This window comes from Acartia tonsa, chromosome 12 (genome assembly GCF_053477335.1).
Source record: "Acartia tonsa isolate MP-2025a chromosome 12, ASM5347733v1, whole genome shotgun sequence".
Taxonomy (NCBI): Eukaryota; Metazoa; Arthropoda; class Copepoda; order Calanoida; family Acartiidae; genus Acartia; species Acartia tonsa.
In genome coordinates this window covers 4,579,335-4,597,831 of record NC_137271.1, presented here as the reverse complement: position 1 = coordinate 4,597,831, position 18,497 = coordinate 4,579,335, and the positions used below count along the sequence as shown (strand labels likewise).

Below are 18,497 nucleotides of genomic sequence, written 5' to 3'. Positions count from 1 at the left end.
GTATTTACCCCCCAAAACAATTTTGGGGGGGTAAATACCCCCCCAAAAAACGAATTACCCCCTCCCTTAAAAATTTTTACTCCCACCAAAATAAAAAGCTTGGACGTTCCTTCCCCTTTCATAACCATAATCGGTTGGGGGGGGCGGCGATAAAGGGGCACTTAAAATTTAATTTTGAGAAATTTTTTTTCTGAAGGACTTTTTAAGAATAACGAAATTCTAAGGACTTATATTGTAGCGAAACTAAATTTAATCGACATACTAAACTTTTTCTCATGTTTTCTGTCGATTAAAAGTATCTTAAAATGATCTATTATCGACATTCCAGGAAAGGTTTGTAATTGTCCGTTAAGATCTCATTAACAACTAAACTGATTGTGTTTTCCGTTTTAGGGAAGCTTCATTTTGGTTGCATGTTGGGGTCAGTCTATTTTATCTTTAAATCTTATTTTTGGAATGGTTTTAGACTTTTTTTAACCACCCATGGTTCCATACCCTCCCCGTTCGCACGCCAAAGATCAGTCAATTTCTATATTACTAGGGGATACGCCCCTAGAGGCCTCTAGTAGCACTTTATATGTTTTTTGTTCAAGTCTCTACGATACCTAGTTATGTTGCGTTCAAGTCTCTACGATACCTAACTATGTTGCGTTCAAGTCTACGTATATTACATAATTTTTCGATTATTTTGTGATTTCTCTTGATAGAGCGGCTGTACCCTCCCCCAAAATAGTTTTAAACCTTCCCGGGACCTACCTATGAGAAGCTACCCGATCGGTTCAGCGGTTAGCGAGATCAATTGGTACACACAGACAAACATCCTGTTACTTTATCATAAGGATTTTGACAGACATAAAAGTTCAGAGTCGAACTTCTGACAAATAGCATATTTGACAAATTTTATAAACATCATTATGAAATGTTCATTACCTACGGACTGACAAACTAAATTATTATTTGGGTTCACTCTGAAACATATTAAGCGTTGTTAATATTCTTTATTAAATAGTTACGCAAAGTTATTCAACTATGGATGGACTAAAAATATTCAAAAGCTTTGTGTTAATTTTCGCGTTATTTATGTTTTTCTTTCAAATGGGAATTTTTATGGCTAAACTAATTGATCCCCCAATTGTAGGTATAAATTATATTTTACTAGAGCTTCGCCCCTAGAGGCCCATTCAGGCACATAAGGTGAGGTAGGGGTGCCGGGGGGGGGGGAGTCGACCCCCACCGATTTTATTTTTTGTCTCTCTTTTTTTCGTTGTTATGATAACTTAACATCTGCTCTATAATAAATGTTTGTCCATTCCATAATGATATATGTACATTGTAAACTTGAAATTATTTAAGATCAAGAAGACTATCTAGATGTGACCACTGTTCAACCACCTTTGCTCACCATTTGTCCAGAAAATCAGGCAAGTTAATAATTTTTTTTTTTTTTTGAGGGGGAAAGGGAGTTGTATATTATTTTAACCGATCCAACGCTTCTTTAGTGGCTTCAATACCAACCTGAGGGAGTAGATTTCCGGTTAAGATATCTTTGCCGAAATCCATGTATACTGACAGATTAAAAACCTTTAATTCAAAATATAATACATGATAGGGGTTCTATCTAAAAATGTTTATTATAGATCAATGAGACAAAGCTTAAGGAGGAATTTGGATTCAGAATCTATGAACATTTTCTGGATGGCAAAACTGTTTTTGGTAACATTGATTAAATAAACAAAGGGAGGGAGGAGACATCGGGATATAAACTATACCAGTTCCTAAGTTTTAATTTCAATTTCTTGAATTGTTGACTTTATTAAATTTCATAGATATTAGTTATGCAAAAGTATGTTTAAAATGTGAAAATTGTTGTTTAGATGTAAAAAACGAAACCTTTTGGAATATATTAAATCAGGTATAATATAATATGTTCATATCATAGTGGAAGACAAACAAAAATGCATTTAATATAAGTCTGTCAAAAACTTTTTCCTAAAATTACCTTGATACCAGATGGTCAAATGGACTTACATCATTAGACTTTATTATAGATACGTACGCTTCGCTTAAAGCATTTGGACTAATCGTGTTAGAAATCAATATTTCAAACTATCAAACTGTATCATATAAAATTGAAAATAATCATCTTAAAAATGGACTTACTGACTATAGAATTGCTACCGTAATCATCTAAACTGTAATCATTATACAAAGATGAAAATTTGTTACTTATTTTGCTTTTAAAAATGTATTTATTTAAACCTTTTAAAATATATTTAACTTAATTTGCTGCAGGTATTGACATACAATCCTGAGGATGTAGTGATAAGGGTGACAAATGGCACAGAAACAGTCTACAACATTTCTCACTTTACTAAAAGGTATTTCAAAGGTCATTAAAGGAGTTATCTATCTTCTAATACAGAAAGTAACTAGACTTTTTGTTAGAAAGATTGCATCTGTTTAAAGGCTAAGGGCGCAGCTGGTTTTCCTATTAATTTTAAAATATGTAGTGGAATACAGAATCACCAAAAAACTATCTCTTTTGCAAGATTTTAATGTTATCACATTATTTTAATTTTAAAAGAAAGCCCATATTTTTCCCGTTATTTACTTACAAAACATTTTAAAGAGAAAGTAAAGAATTTTTTTCATAATAATCAAATTAGGAGGCTAAAATGCTTTTAAATGCTGCTTATATTAACCCCTTCTAAATCACTGTAAAGTTGTGAGTTAGATTCTTTGACACTTTCAACTGTTTTTAACCTATTTTTTAAAGTGGTGTCAAAAATACTAGGACACCTGTAGAATCAGACTGCAGAGCCTAAATTTGTATTATAAGCCCCTGATTTTAACATTTTTGGAGGAAATATAAAACTTAATTATTACTATGATAAATTCACTGAGTTAAAAAGTCTTTGATACTTCCCAGCTATTTATTGAAATATATTTCGGTGGACATTGCACCCTCATCAGTTTAAATGACATAAATCATATTAATTAAATTTACATATTAAAAGATAGGTAAAAATAAAGAAATTTGTAGAACTATAAAGGCAGAAAATGTTGCTAAAAAAAAGAAGAAAATAATATAATCAACCTTGAGTTTAGTTGGATGTTAAAAGTAAACTGGAAGGGATTTTTTTAGCAAGAGACAATATCAGCAGGGGGGGGGGGTGTTTAAAATACATTGATATACATAAATTTTAATATTTAGCATTTTTATATGAAAAAAAAACTATTTTCTTTTTTATTAAATTATCATTCAAAATTAAAGCTTACTTTTATAGATGAAGTATTTAGAATTAGGTTATGCTGCATAGATACTGTAGAATAAAATTAGTATTTAGAAGTCAAGCTTTTATACATTATTGTTGATAGTCAAAAAACAATTATTGAGGTTATTTTGAAAAAACTTTTTTATATATGGGAGTAAGCTATCATTTACTATATCTATTATAGTACTCCAAAGATTTTTAAAGAAGTAACTGTTTATACATAATTATGATAATACAAATTTTTCTTATAAGTTTAGGTCTTGTAAAATAAAAAAAATTTTAAATTGCTATTAGCTATTATTTACTATATAATTATTACTGTTGAATAGGAAATTTTTACAGACCAAAAGGGTCTTTTAGTTTGGGGTAAAATTTTTGCTTACAGAACAATTTCATATAATTCACTTTATATAAATACAATTAAATTTTTTTCTAAAACAATTGTAAAATTGCATTGAAAAATTGAATATAATACAAAAAAAAACTTTATTATGAAAAAATTATTTTGGGCCCTATTCGTATTTTTAGCTCTGCAGTATGATTCTACTGGTGTCATTTTATTTTTTTGATATACCAATATTAAAAATAGGTCAAACACAGTTTAAGGGATACAGCAATGAAATATAAATCTTTATTCATCCCCAATGAGGATTATACAAATAACTCCGTCTGTAGATAATGTATATTAGTCAAAAAGTTTTAAGTTTTCAATCAATGTTTTCAAAAAACCAAACATTTTTGTAAGACTTTGGGTACAAGTAATATTATGCATTACAGTCCTTTGACCTCTCCCTTGATGCAAATGAATCTGTTCTAAAACATTTTCATCTGTCATTCTCTTTACCATGTTTTCTATCAAGGTTCTATCCGAAGTTTGGCTATTGTTGGGAGCTATCTGATTACAAGATTACTGATGAACTCATTGTTGATTCTTTTGAGTTTGGAATGTTTTAGAAGGCGTAGCAACTCTACGATCGTTACATGAAAGTCCATACTTCTATAAAACATGCTGAATTTGCACTTTCTACGATATAATTATCCTATCTATTTGATTTTTTTAACAATGCCTGTAGTATATCTATCCATTTATTCTACTTTATAATAATGTAATCTATCTTTTATTAAGTATCATTTTTTACTATCTATTTATCTGTATAATCTCCCAATCTATCTTATATATTTTCTCTATCTATCTCACCTAAATAATTTATCTAATCTCCCTATCTATCTATCTTATCTAATTTATTTATCTTTTCATCTATCTATTTATAAAGTTGAACAAGGAACAAACAAAGGGTCACAAGATTTTAAGAACAGATGTCAAGTGTACCTGACTGATCCCAACCTGAGAACCCTGCCTGCCCTTTATATCAATAGCCAGAGGTAAAGTTAAACCTGAACTTACCTTAATTTACCTCATAGTGGCGGGATTTGATTTTAATGTGATTATCAAGATCGAGAATCCAGAGCATCATTCGCATGTTATGGGATGCGATACTCTAACACCCAAGGATATTAGGTTAATGTGACATTCTACGGACAAGTAACTCTTTTTCTAAGTCCTAACTGTTTAGTGCAAGGTAATGAGTTGCGCCTGGCGCCTGTTTTGAACCATGACATTCCCACTAATCTAACCAGTAATGTCGCACAACTGACATAGCAGCTGTTGGAACGATTTTAACGTCTATGTTTAAAAGAGTTTGATATAAAAATAATCAAAGTTTGTGATAGGGAAAGAGAAAATTAATTGTACTTCAAAGAGAATTGTTTATTAATGTAATCCCCAAAATTTGACAATAACGTTCCTTATTTGTTAGATCTGTTGGGTCTTTTACTGAATTTTGATTGGTTGGTTTATAAAGTTGAGTGTTCAAATGATTCAATCACTAAGTTTAATCTACAGAATTTTGTGTATCATTATTAGGAATGTACAATGGTACATCAATTTATCGGCCATTGTCTTATAACTTTAGATCCCTGGGTTTACCCCATCTGGAAATGATCTCTAATCATAAATCCTGGATTTAGCAGCTTGCACAAAAAGGTTTTTATTTCAGTTTTGGAAAACAAATTTAATGTATGAAATTTTTAATGTACATATATTAAATCTTTTTAGCTCTTTAAATCTGGAATCTCTTTTTAGTGTCTTTAAAGAGTATTCTTTTATGAAATAAGCTTTACTTTGTGGTAATTTTTTTCTATGGGTGATTTATTTTTAGAGGGTTATGGTACTTTTCCCGAAAATAGTTAAACCTTCCCAGGACCTATGAGAAGCTACACTGTAAAGAAACATATCAGTTTGGCCATTAAAGAGATCCTTCGGTCCAGATAGACACACAGACAATCAACATGTTACTTTTATATAAAGAATTATATAAATAATTTATTTCTGTCATAAAATTGTATTATTTTTTAATGCACTTTTCTATTTGTTTTTGTTGCTCCGCTACTTATGGTCACAATTGTTCTTATTCTAGGGGTGATGATATCATGATTGAAAGGGGTAAACTTAACACCTATTTTGTTGATCTTAAGAAGGTATTTTTTAAAACTTTAGTATTTTCCAGGGAGGGTGGGCGGGGACATAGGACTATAAATTATACTGGTGCCCAAAGCTTTATATACTAGTTCTCTTTTTCCTTGTCCAGGAAACTTTTGTACTTCAGGTAAAAATCTTATTCTTTAAAAGGATTCATTTGTTTATCATCTTTGGCTTGCTGTAAATCAATTTATCATCCATTGTCTTATCACATGAGATTCTTGAGCATTTAATGTAATATATATTTATATGATGCTTTCCATGAAAGTACCTATTGAGCACTTAAATCCCCCTTATTGTTAAAACAAATTAAAAGTTAGGTAGTTTTTTGGCCCGTATGCCCTATAGGTGGACTCTTAAACCTGCAGGGCATATAACATATACCCAATACGACCTAACCTAGTAATAAACAAACAAACAAAGAACTACCCTACTATTTTTTAATTTATCCAAAATAAGGGGAGAGAGGGTTGATTGTGCTCGACAGAAAGCTTTGTGGGAAACTGCCATGCAATATATAATCTAAAATTAATCTTACTTTAAAAGGTTTCTGTGTATGATCCAACAAACGAGGGTGGCTGCAAGGAGTATTCAGAACAACAATATTTGGTGAGTTCGAAGCCTTTTTTAAGCAGAGCAGATACTTTATAACTACAATATTTTCTTTCATATGCATGCCCGTATTTTTGTAAGTCTTTCTATACGCCACAAGGTTTTTACTGTTTATTTAAACCTTATATTTTTTACTTAATTTTACAAACTTGCTGTAGGTTAAAATAAAAGTTAGTTGTGCGTTCTTAATCAAAGCAAATGTTATTACATCAACATCTTAAGTATATTTTTTACTGTAATTATGCTTTGATATTAGGCCAACCACCATTTTTTTTGTTTTGTTTTAAAGATATGTATTTCATAAAGAAAAGACATATACATAAAGAATTACATATTATAGTACGAGACTTTTATTTACATCAACATAGCTTATAAGCTACTAATTAGTAGCTAGAAATTAATCAGAAAAAAAGTAATAACTATGTTATTAAAAAATCAAGAAAATCAGAGATAAAATTAGTTTCTTGCCCTGCATTTTGTAACAGTTTGAAGGAAAATTGGGTTAGGAGAATTGTATGGGCATGCAGGTTGTTTTTATTCCAATTTGAAATACAGTCGTCGTTGCTTAATTTGAGTGATTTGTCTTTTGCAGCTAAAATAAGATTGGATAGTTGAGTATATACATTTAACGAGAAATCATCATAATACATATTAAATAGGTAAAAGCTTTCTTTTAGAAAAATAAATTGAGGTTGTCCATTATTATACTTAATATCTAAAAAGACAGCTAGTTTATGAATAAAATAAGAAGGAAATATACAAAAGAATAATGCATGATCTGTATTACATTTGTTGCAAATATTTGAATCGACTAATTTGAATTTAAATAGTTTATTTTTGCTAGGTAGTGTTCTATTCAATTGTTCTAGATAAAAGTTTTTGAAATGTAATATAATTGGTAAATTAAAAAGTTTCTTAATAGTAATTTCAAAAAGTTCCTTGTCAGGAAAGAACAGTTTGTCTCTTTTTCTTGTCATTATAGAAGGTAATTTTGTCAATTTTAGATTTATACATTTGTTTGAAATGAAAAGAAAAGAGTTTCTTGTTCTTTACCAACAATGAACTAAGTGGGTTCAGGAACAGCTTAGAATAATATAGTCGACGTAAATGTTAATTTAACTTTTAGAAATTGCATGTCATTATTAAGCCATCAACACTTTAGTAGATATTACAGTTAACATAAACCCTAGAAATTTTGAAATGGCTTGGCTATATTCTATTATATGAAGTAGTTTTCTTGTCTATAGCTTTTATAATTTTTTTTATATATTATTATATATTTTTATATTTTTTATTATTAGTTTAATTTTAATCTATTTCATTACTTGCCTTACTCCTTCGAATAAAGATCTTCTAGATGAGAGGGGCGCAGCCACTAGTATTGCACAGAATATAAAATTGTTATTATAGGAATGTGTAGATGGACAGCTATCAAAGATAACCGACCAATTCACCAATCTCAAATGTAGCCCAACCTGGCTCTCAAAAAAGGTTATTGAAAATTTTTTGGTAGCGAAACTGCTCTATAATTTACTTTGTCTGTCCGTCTATAAATCACCCAGTCCTATATAGGGGAAGTGTGATTTTCTCAGCTGTTATTCAAGATAGACGGCTGAATTTCTTTGTGAAGATTTCCTATACACAAGGACATCCAGTATGTGTAATTTGATTTGTCCGTCTGTCTGTCAGTCATGCTACAAAATATGATAATTAAAAAAATAACCTGGCTGTTAAAAAAGGTTATTCAAAATGAATTCTTCTATTCAGACTAATTGACATTTTTTGTTTTGTAAACAACTCACCTTTAAAAAAAACGAGGATGACAACATCCATGAAAGCGAAGCTCAAAAATGGTAGGACAAACGAACATTAACTGAATAAGAAGAATATAAATATAAAAGTCTAAACAAAATTGTGAATTAATGCAAAACTGCCTATCTAAAGAATACTGTTTAAGGCCATACTTACATTTTTAGAACTTGATTATAGATATGTTTATAACATTATAACTTGTTAAAAGGTTAAAAATCAATATGTTTTTATTGAACGTAAAGAATTATAATATAGATTATAGAGTTAATAGTCTTTCTAAATCGTATCTTACTTCTACAGGAAATTATTGTTTGAAATCGATAGGACATTTCTAACATGCTTAAATTAACGATAAGAGCTTTCCGTTACGGTCGGACAGACCGCTTTTAATAAAAAATTATGTAGAGACAAATGGAACAAGGATGACAACATCCATATAAGCAAGCTCTAAAATTAGACGATATGGCAATTTTACATTATCATTTGTAGAGTGTGATAACTGTATATTATTTTTACAGGAATCATTATGATCAAGCTAAGTTTGAAATTGATAGGACAATTCTAACATGTCTAAATTAACGAAAAGAGTTAACAGTTACTGACGTAGAGATTGACGCTAATTATAGAAAAGCTTTGCTTATAAAAAATATAATTCAGAATCAGTGTCCTAATATGGATTGGAGAACCCTAAAACAATTTATTAGCCTTCAACAGGAAATTAGTATTTCAATAATAATTGTTGTAAAGATACATCTCCTTTCACACTTTTACGTTTTTCAATGTCATCAAAAAATGTAATAATTCCTAAGCACCACTAGCGGCTGCGCACCTAAAACCACCTCGAGACCTTTGTAAAGCTACAATAAAACAGAAAGCTCATTCAGTAGTTCAGAAATTATCTTAAGCTACAGACTAAAAACCTTACTACTTTACATAATAGAATTAAATAAAAATTGAAATTGGGAGTGGAAGGATTATTATTTATAATGTTTTTTTATTGTACTTAATTGTTACAAAAATTATCATCCAAAGTTGGAAAAATATTAACTACTTCTCCAGTTAAAATTTTTGTTGAAAACCTATTTATCTTTCTTTTAACCTTATCTTTAATAGTGTATTGAAATATTTGAATAATAGATAAAACATGACTTACAGAACATCATTCGTCTAAACACGCATCTGAGTAAGATTATAGAGATGGAGGATTTCCAGGCCAAGAAAGGGTGTAAACGACCTTGCACAGAACTTACTACAACGGTAGGCTTATATCTAAGACAATTTGTCAGGGAGGGGACATTGAGCTGTTTATTACGCTAGTCAACAAAGTTTTATGATAACGTTTTCTGATTCTTTAGCTTCACAACTGTTGGGACTTTTCTTGGATTTTGATTGTTTGGATCATTAACTTTATGTAGATTTCTATACTCCCCCTCCCAAAAAACAGAGCTTATCCCAAATAATATTAAAATAATTCATAAGAATTCTAAATCGGGTAAATTCTCCCTCCCAAACAAACTATCCTCAACAATCCTAATTCACAAATTAATTGGTTTGATTTAGGTAAAGTATGGAAACAGTAGAAATCCAATGGGAGCAACAGGAGTCAGGTTATTCATTTATCTGCAGTTTATCTATCCTTCAAATAACAAAGGTCAATCATGTTCATAGGTAGCAAAGCAACAAAAGCAGATAAAATTATAAAAGAATGGGTTCAATACTTTGAGTACTTTTTATTAAATCAGGATTGGTTGGAAAAACTACCATTGGCAAAACTTTTCGACATATAGTTTTAAACTTTAGAGGGGGTAATGTAATATTATTTCTCTAAATTGCTAATATAAATCAATTCATCGTCCAATTATTCCTTAAGAGAAATATAGCTTTAAAAACCCCACATATGAGCAAAAATAAAAAGGCATATCTCACGATAAAAACTGTAAGGAATGGTGAATTGTGAGATGCAATATTTCCAATTATTTCCAAAAAAAACAAGATTTTAATGACAAATCAATCTTCCACCAAAATTTTAAGATTGAAATTATGTTTAAATCATTGAGGGTAAGAAATGGATGTGGATTATAAAATTTAACTGTCCATCTCTCGCTTATTAACTGAATGAAGAATGTATATTATAATCTTCATATGTTTAGGTTTCTCTTTGAAAACCAAATGGTTTACAAATACAAGATTGTTTATTACAATTTTTCAAGGTAATTTTAGATGAACAGTATCTCTATAAGTATCAGTTTCCCTCATTGTATGACTAACTCACTTAATCTTTCCAATAGAAGCTGTGAGCGAAATATTTTAGTAGCGAAGTTGCAAAATAAGTTGTTATGTCTGTCTGATCGTTTGTCTGTCAGTCTTACTGCCCGTCTGTCTGTACGTCTGTAAGAGTATTTGTTATTCTAAATAGCAATTATATATAGCTAAAGGGTGAGCAAAAAAATGCGTAGATTTTTAAAATTCAAATTGCGCGGCTTGTGTTAATAGTAGAAAAATGTTACGCATACCACTAGAACCGCTATGAAGTCTAGTTTTTGGAAATATAAGAACGATTCCTCTGCTACGTATAGTTAGGGAGCTACGTGTTAAAATGTCCCAACTGACTTAAAACTTGACTTGCGAGTATATTAGTAAATATTAGACAATAATTCTTGCAAAAAGACGTGCATACATTTTTAAAATTCAAATTGCGCGGCTTGTGTTAATGGTAGAAAAATGTTACGCATACCGTAAGAACCGCTATGAACTGTATTTATTGGAAATAAAAGAACGGTTCCTGTGCTACAAATAATCTAGGAGCTAGGTGGTAAAATGTCCCAAAATTTACTTGCAAGTCAAGTTTTAAGTCAGTTGGGACATTTTTACATGTAGCTCCCTAACTATACGTAGCAGAGGAATTGTTCTTATATTTCCAAAAAATATACCTCTTATCGGTTCTTATGGTATGCGTAACATTTTTCTACTATTAACACAAGCCGCGCAATTTGAATTTTAAAAATCTACGCATTTTTTTTGCTCACCCTTTAAATATGTATATTCAAAAGCACTCAATCTTTGAGTAAAATCTTTTAAGGGTGTGAATAATAAGATTAAAATCAATATAAACATTTATTTACTTGGATGTTGCACTAGATTTTCATGTACTCTAACAAAGTGATAATCTCAGCTTGTTAAAATAGCATTACCCCCCTCCTACTGGATGAACGAACTGACCAATAAATTAGGTCCATATTAGCAACCTCAGTGTATGACAACAAACCTGTCAATATATCCACGTATTCTTTATCCATTGAAATTAACCTTAACATGGGATATTCTTTTCCGTATCGCTTCGAACCGATTAATATCAGGCGGATTAGAACCAGTTCTGAGCCATACTGAAAAATTATGTCTAGCATCGTATTATATCCAGTTTTCTACCTATATATAAAATATACAATTACAGATTAAAACTAATTTTTAAGCCCGTGCCTTCAGAATCTCGGGGCTAAATAATTGGTTTAAATCTTATAATTGTATATTTTTATATCCGTGGAAAGCTGTTTATGATATGATGCGAACTATTTTAGTTTTCTCGTGGATTTTGGAAGCTCTATGGGGCTCTGGTTTGGTCTCAGTGTTTTTGGTTAACATTACAGTTATATTTAGGGATCTAAAGGGATAAGCCAATGGCCGATAAATTGATGTACATCCACAATGATGATTTAAAAATAACCCTTTTAAGTGATTCAAAATTAGTGGTTGAAACGTTTGAACACTGAACTGAATGAAACAATCAAACAAAATTCAATGAAGCTCCAAAGTTGTCAAGCCACTGAAGTAGAAAACGTTATTTTAAAACTTTGGGGATTATTGTAACAAACAGACCATTGTCCCCTCTCTCTCTGAGTTTATGTATTTCTTGATATGTGATATGATGCTCTAATAATTGAAAATATCTCAACGTATTTTAATTGTAATTGAAACAAGGATAACAACATCCATAAAAGCAAAACCTTCACATGAAGGATATGACAAACGAACATAAACACTTGTAGAGTGTCATTTTAGACCCTAAACTAAAGTGTATTTAAATGTGATTAAAAATTACGTAAAGTATTGCAGCTAAACTAAACTAGTCAAACCAACCTCAATAAAAAAAAACGGATCATGGAAAGAAAAAAAAGTTGCGGATTTCATCGCATTTTCACAATAGCTTTTGATAGGTTAGGTAAATGTAATGATTAGCCCGCAGTGTTAGAGCCCCTCGCAGTGGCTAGAAATCAGAGAAAATCTACTGTGAAAATTAGGGTTGGGCCGGATATCCGGCCATTTTCAATATCCGGCCGGATACCGGATATTGAAACTATCCGGCCGGATATCCGGCTCTATAATTTTTTATACTTTACACCAAAAATCTCTGCCTTTTAAAATCTTAAATGGCTATAATTTTCTTATTATTGAAGCTAGAAGAACATTTTTTCTGTATAAGTTTAACTTTATGTAAATTTATATAAGATTTCTGAAGAAATTTTTTTTTACTACTTTAATATCTGGTAATTTGGCCGGTTATCCGGCCGGATATCCGGTAATTTGGCCGGATAACCGTATATTTGCCGGATATCCAGCGTTGGCCGGATATCCGGCCGGTTACCGGATATCCGGCATTTTAAAACAGCCGGATATCCGGTATCCGGCCAAAAAAGTATCCGGCCCAACCCTAGTGAAAATACGACGAAGCCCATTACTTCGTTTTCTTTCCATGATCAAAAATACTATTTTTAGGTTTGGCTGAACTGGCGCAACTCATGATTGGATACTTGAGAAATATTAATTGTAAATAAATAATAAAAATACTCAGAACAGATCTTTGATTTATTGATAATTCTTGTTTTATCTTGAATATTAATTATTTCTTTGTTCAATAACCCTACCTCCCGGCCCCCCTTTTAACAAATTGGAACTTAATTTAAAAAAAAAATTAAATTACTTCAAAAATAAGAGGTCTACAAATAAAAAACGATTGCATATCTAAATTCTACTACTTACTAAAAACACAGACTAGCTATTTTTTAAAATCACAAAAGTTCGGACACGTTCTTTTTAATATTTATATTTTTGTTGACAAACCACCAGACCAACTAGATTATACAATACATATATACATGGATATATTGATAGGTGAAAATTTGTCGTCAATTTAGGTTGCTCATATGGACCTCGAATATTGTTCAGTTTGTTCAGCCATTATGGGATGGGGTAAAGGGGTTGATTTGGGATAGCGTTCCCGAGCCCAAAGTAAAATTGATCATTACTTTGTGCGCTTGAATGTGAGCAGGTTTTTTTTCTAGAAAATGAACCCCCTGAATTAGGGGAAGTGACCAGGACTCAGTTAGGCATCTCCTCTAGAAGCTTTCCAGCACAATAGAACTTTTCTGGTGTAGCTCCTAGAAAATTAAATGAACGGTGCAGGATGGACGGCAGGCACGTCTTTGCATCATCATAAAATTATTAAACTTTAATCAGGAAAAGAATGATGGAGAGACGACCACAAACACTTACAGAGAAGCTTTGTTAATAAAAAAACACATATCTAAATAAATTAAATTTTATTTACTAAATTTCATTTAGACATCTGATAACAGCTTCTTTTGGTATTCTGGCTCTGTGAATTCGGTAACAAGGTTTTTTTAGGCATATAGGAATAGGCAGTTTTGTTTATCATCATTGGAGATGAACATGATTTTTTTCCTTATGGTTTTTAAAACTAAAATTTTAAGTGGAGGGTCGACTCACCTTCATTCCCTAAATTGCCCCTAGAGGCCATTAATCTAAACTATTATTGCCTCGCTTCTTATAAAAAAATACCCTTGGCTAAGAAAAATAAAATAATGTTATTAGTTAGAATCCCATTAAAGTAAAAGAATAGAGAGGGCAGAACTATAAGTAACTCTATCCGATTTTGTATAAGGTCTATTAAATCAGCCAAGAGCGTCGGAAATTTATACAAATCTGAGTCCCTGTAAAAGAACAAAAAGCAATTTTCTAGCAGACAAAGGACTCCAACAAAGGGTCCAGGTAGTTGTCTGGATTATACATCTATACTTATATATTTATTTATTAAGAAACCCTTGTCCCCTGCCTGATATTACACAACTGATGGCTATTGATTCTGTGAGTTGATGATAAATGCGCCAAATTTGGAAGTTTGAACTCCATCTGGTGAGCACTATGTAAACTAATTCCTTCCAGTATTAGAATTTCTAGGCTCTAGTTAGTATATATACATTTAGGTGTAATATTAAATATACCGATCCTTTTGATTGCACGACCTTTGTAGCATAAATATAACAATATAAAAAGCCTGGATTAGAATACAGAAAAGAATCAAAATAGAACTAAAATAAAAAACTTTGGGGTATAGTCCCTTTGGTGGCAACGCCTCTTAAGGGGCGTTTCGTCGCTTTTTATAGGTTATTTTTATAGTTAGGTTTCTTTGTTTGTTTGATAAGATCTAGCAAACCACAGATCATTTTGTGTCCTGGGATGGTTTCAGGCTTTTTAATTACAATAAAAGTCACGAGGGCTGGATTTAGGCTATTTGTTTAACAATTAGGCTATCAATGTATTCCTGAAAGCATTTGTATAACAGCTTGTTTAATCCAGGTATGTAGGCTGGTTCTGAGGGCGGATAGGGTGGTCCAGAATTTGGATAGACTGGTCTAGAATGTGGATAGACTGGGCTAGACAATTGGCAAGACGAAGCAATTGCAGGCAGCTCAGATTTCATTGAACTTGATCCTAAATATTGATTATTTATATCATATTTTTAGAAATATCTTATTTGTTTTATTTAAATATAAGTATTTAAACCTGTAGAGGCCTCTAGTTGCACTTGAGGTAGGGAGGGGAAATCAACGCATTTTTTACTACTCTAACTTTTAAAAAGTTTGAATTTGATAGGACAATTATTTTGTGCCAAAGTCAGAAAACTGTTTCTACTGGTATCCTTATGTGAAAGTAACATGATGTCTGTGTGTGTGTATGTCTGTACCGAAAATTCTCGCTAACCGCTGAACCTATATTGGTCTTATTTACAATGTAACTTCTTGCAAGTCCTGATAAGGTTTATAACTATTATTGGGGAGGGTACCAACACCCTCCCAAAAGAATTTTCCCGTATAACAAGAATGAACTCAACAAAAGATTCACTTCCACCCCCCTCACCTTGTAATGGTTTAATTTATTAAACAAAAAGGAAAGCTATAAAATATTTAATTTTTGTCATTTTGTTCCTATATGTCAAAGTTAGTTAAAGATCATATTCTACTCTTTTACATAAGCTATTAATATTTGTTTAAATGTTTTATTTAACTTTTTTTAGAATTATATAACAAAAATTGGTTTTTAAATTAGCAATAAAATCAATTTTCATTTTAAGATTAAATAATTCAATATAAAATTTATACTTAATTTTAAGCGGGAAAAACTAACGAATTCCCGAAACTTTTGTGATATGTAGTTGTAATTTTTCCCGCTAGAAGTCTCAAAATAATATTGCATCTATACATTTATTAAAGAAAACATTATTTTTCTTTTACACTATTACTTCTCTTATTTTCTTGCACTTAAAATATCTCTACTATTGTTTATTTTTTACAAAATAAGAAATATATTTTTACAATGAAGATAATTGTCCAAAAATATATGTAAGAACATAAATTAATGCAATATCTACACCGCTACTATTGGATATAATCGTCCTTGAACATTTATATTATTAAATTTTAGTAACGCAGCTTACTCTACGATATAAGTGTTATTTTATGGAGGCCGGATTAAAAACGGCTAATAATCATTTTAGATCTCTAAAGAAATAAAATATCAAGATGGTCATAGCTAACTTATTATATGTTTTGTCATGTGCTTCACAGTATACTAAAAAAGATTATTTTACATGATTTAATATACACAAGGAAAGCTTTATTTAAATTTTCAATTTATTTTAAAATTAAGGGTGTTTGGGTTTGTAGGCTCGTTAGGCACTTTGAGGTAGAGAATATCGTTATTACAATATATTTTCTATGTATCCTATTATTTAGATTTTTTGTCTGAATCTAAAGATCTCAGAAATGGCTGTTTCTAATAGGTTGTACTTTAACGGAAGTTTTAAAAATATGTTGGGATGGTTTAGAGCTATTTTCCAGTATGACTTCGAAATTGACTAATATCCATTTGAAAAGAACTGGTTCTCAGCAATACTGAAAAATCATATTTAGCATCGCATTACAAACCATTTTCCACAAATATTAAAATAAGAATCATAAAACAAATACCACAATGCCCAAGACCTTAGGCCCTCGGGGCTAACAAAAGTGGTTATAATCTTAATTTTTTTATATTAATATCCGCGGAAAGCTGTATATAATTCGATTTATAGCTATTCCTGACCTCTCCCGCTATCCCCTAGTGGCAGGGGGACGAAGTAACTATTAAATCATTAACTACTAACCTCTAGGATGGGAAAGATGTAAAGTTCTCAAAGATGATAACTTCAAATTTATTTCATCTCCAGTTGTAAAGTCCATGCAGGGATAGGATAACTGCAGATATTCTAGGCTTGAAGCACTTTTACAAGATTTAAAACATGATTTTTTTCTAATGGCGCTGCTACTCTACAATTGAGGCATGCCGTTGGTCAGACAGGCCGTTGTAGACAATAACGTAAATGATATCTCTTGATTTTTGAAAGGTTTAAGATTAGTTCATTATCGCATCGTATTATAGCATTCCGTGGATATAAAATTGTACAATCATAAGATTAAAACCAGTTTTTTAAGTCCATTCTTAAACCTTTCAAAAAGAATCATTTTACGTTATTTTAATCTTATAATTGTTCATTTCTATATTTGTAGAAAACTGGATATAATTCGATGCTATATTTAATTTTTCAGTATAGCTGAGAACCGGTTCTAATCCACCAGATATTAATCGGTTTCGAAGCGATACTGGCAAAACTTATTATCCTTATACAAAAAAAAACAGGAGTCTGTGTTTGTATTAAAGGATCTCGCTAATTACTAAACCAATATGGTTTTCCTTTACAGTAAGGCGTCTTGCAGGTACAAGGAAGATTTACAACTATTTGTAGGGAGGGTGCCTAAACCTTCCAAAAATAAATCACCCTCAAAATAAGAGCCTAGCCCAAAAGGACAGAAGGACACTGAATTTATTAATGTTATCTTTTTACATAAAAAATCATGTTTAATGCCTTGAAGAAATGAGCTGAATAACTGCTTCAGATTTTAATTCAAAATTTGATTTAATTTCTAATCTTCTCAATGTTGGTAATGAGACAAACATTCTGATTTTTTAAACATACATCTATAATTTTATTTCAAGTATGACTTCAAAACCGATTATTATCCGCCGGTTTAGAACCGGTTCTCTGCCATACTGAAAAATTACGTATGACATCATATTATATCCAGTTTTCTACGAACTTAATAATTCTATATTCTTTCATTATTCTCCAGGCTAAAAAACTGGTTTTTTCTTTTGATTGTACATTTTCTATCCACGGAAAGCTGTTTATAATACGATGCGATAAAAAAACTATTACACTATAACTTCAAAACCGAAGAATATCTGCTGGACTATAACCGGCTCTCAGCCATACTGAAAAATCATGTCAATTCCCATACAAGAATTTTAAATAAGCTTTGCTTCTAATAATGTTAGCGAAGCTACTCTACAATGTATTAAGATCAGATGTTTGTTTCCTTGTTATTTGTATATTCTCAATACAAAGATACTCCAAAGCTGAACTACCACGACAAATAAAGTCCCCAAGGCCAAATAATTGTCCCCCATTATTTGAAGATTCTTGGTATGTTTTTAGTTTCTTCAGTCTAAATTATAATTTATCTTCTTTTTATAAATGAGACTCTGTATTTAAAGAATCAGAGAGGGGCTAGAAAGAATTGCTCAAAACCATCCCATGACTTAAATATGAAAATAGAACAGCCTAAAACCATCATAGGAACTCTGTGAAGCTTCCTAAAAAGAGCCTAGTCTCGGTTCAGCAGTTATTGAGATCTTAAGCTTCAGACAAAATTCTGCATAGCTTCAAAAAAAAAAAACTTACTAGATACCTTATATAATAGGATAAATTTATGTTCTAGTGAATCTTATAAAACACAAAATTTGAAGCCTTTACATAATTTCAGAAAAGAAATTTTTTATCCTTATAAAATAGTAACAGAATGTCTATC

At 30.9% G+C, this 18,497-nt stretch overlaps 1 protein-coding gene and 2 long non-coding RNA genes across 3 annotated transcripts; 2 read left to right on the top strand and 1 right to left on the bottom strand.

The window, feature by feature from the left end:
- Nucleotides 1–1,635: 1,635 nt before the first annotated feature.
- LOC145334469 (uncharacterized) lies at nucleotides 1,636–9,425 on the top strand. Its single transcript, XR_013884831.1, has 9 exons — nucleotides 1,636–1,713; nucleotides 1,875–1,912; nucleotides 2,293–2,378; nucleotides 4,136–4,658; nucleotides 5,753–5,813; nucleotides 6,361–6,423; nucleotides 7,837–7,917; nucleotides 8,896–8,959; nucleotides 9,394–9,425. It is a non-coding gene; the product is annotated as an uncharacterized LOC145334469 (long non-coding RNA).
- On the top strand, nucleotides 9,377–13,146 carry LOC145334518 (uncharacterized). The gene is made up of 5 exons (XR_013884847.1): nucleotides 9,377–9,495; nucleotides 9,799–9,845; nucleotides 10,389–10,448; nucleotides 11,814–11,869; nucleotides 13,009–13,146. It is a non-coding gene; the product is annotated as an uncharacterized LOC145334518 (long non-coding RNA).
- Nucleotides 13,147–13,817: 671 nt separating this feature from the next.
- On the bottom strand, nucleotides 13,818–17,633 carry LOC145333443 (uncharacterized). Its single transcript, XM_080178590.1, has 4 exons — nucleotides 17,495–17,633; nucleotides 16,736–16,851; nucleotides 14,366–15,024; nucleotides 13,818–13,888 (listed from the first exon to the last, which is right to left on the bottom strand). The coding sequence occupies exons 1-3, from the start codon at nucleotides 17,584–17,586 to the stop codon at nucleotides 14,816–14,818; spliced, it is 417 nt and encodes a 138-aa protein (XP_080034716.1). The 5' UTR covers nucleotides 17,587–17,633; the 3' UTR covers nucleotides 13,818–13,888; nucleotides 14,366–14,815.
- Nucleotides 17,634–18,497: the final 864 nt, after the last annotated feature.

Bases quoted from the DNA above. Each gene is read 5' to 3' on its own strand.
- LOC145333443 (XM_080178590.1), bottom strand. From the start codon at position 17,586: ATGTTTGTCTCATTACCAACATTGAGAAGATTAGAAATTAAATCAAAT. The intron at 16,852-17,494 runs GCATTAAACATG...ATCTTGTAAAAG, and splicing joins ATTCAGCTCATTTCTTCAAG to TGCTTCAAGCCTAGAATATC. The intron at 15,025-16,735 runs GTTAGTAGTTAA...ATCAATATTTAG, and splicing joins ACATCTTTCCCATCCTAGAG to GATCAAGTTCAATGAAATCT.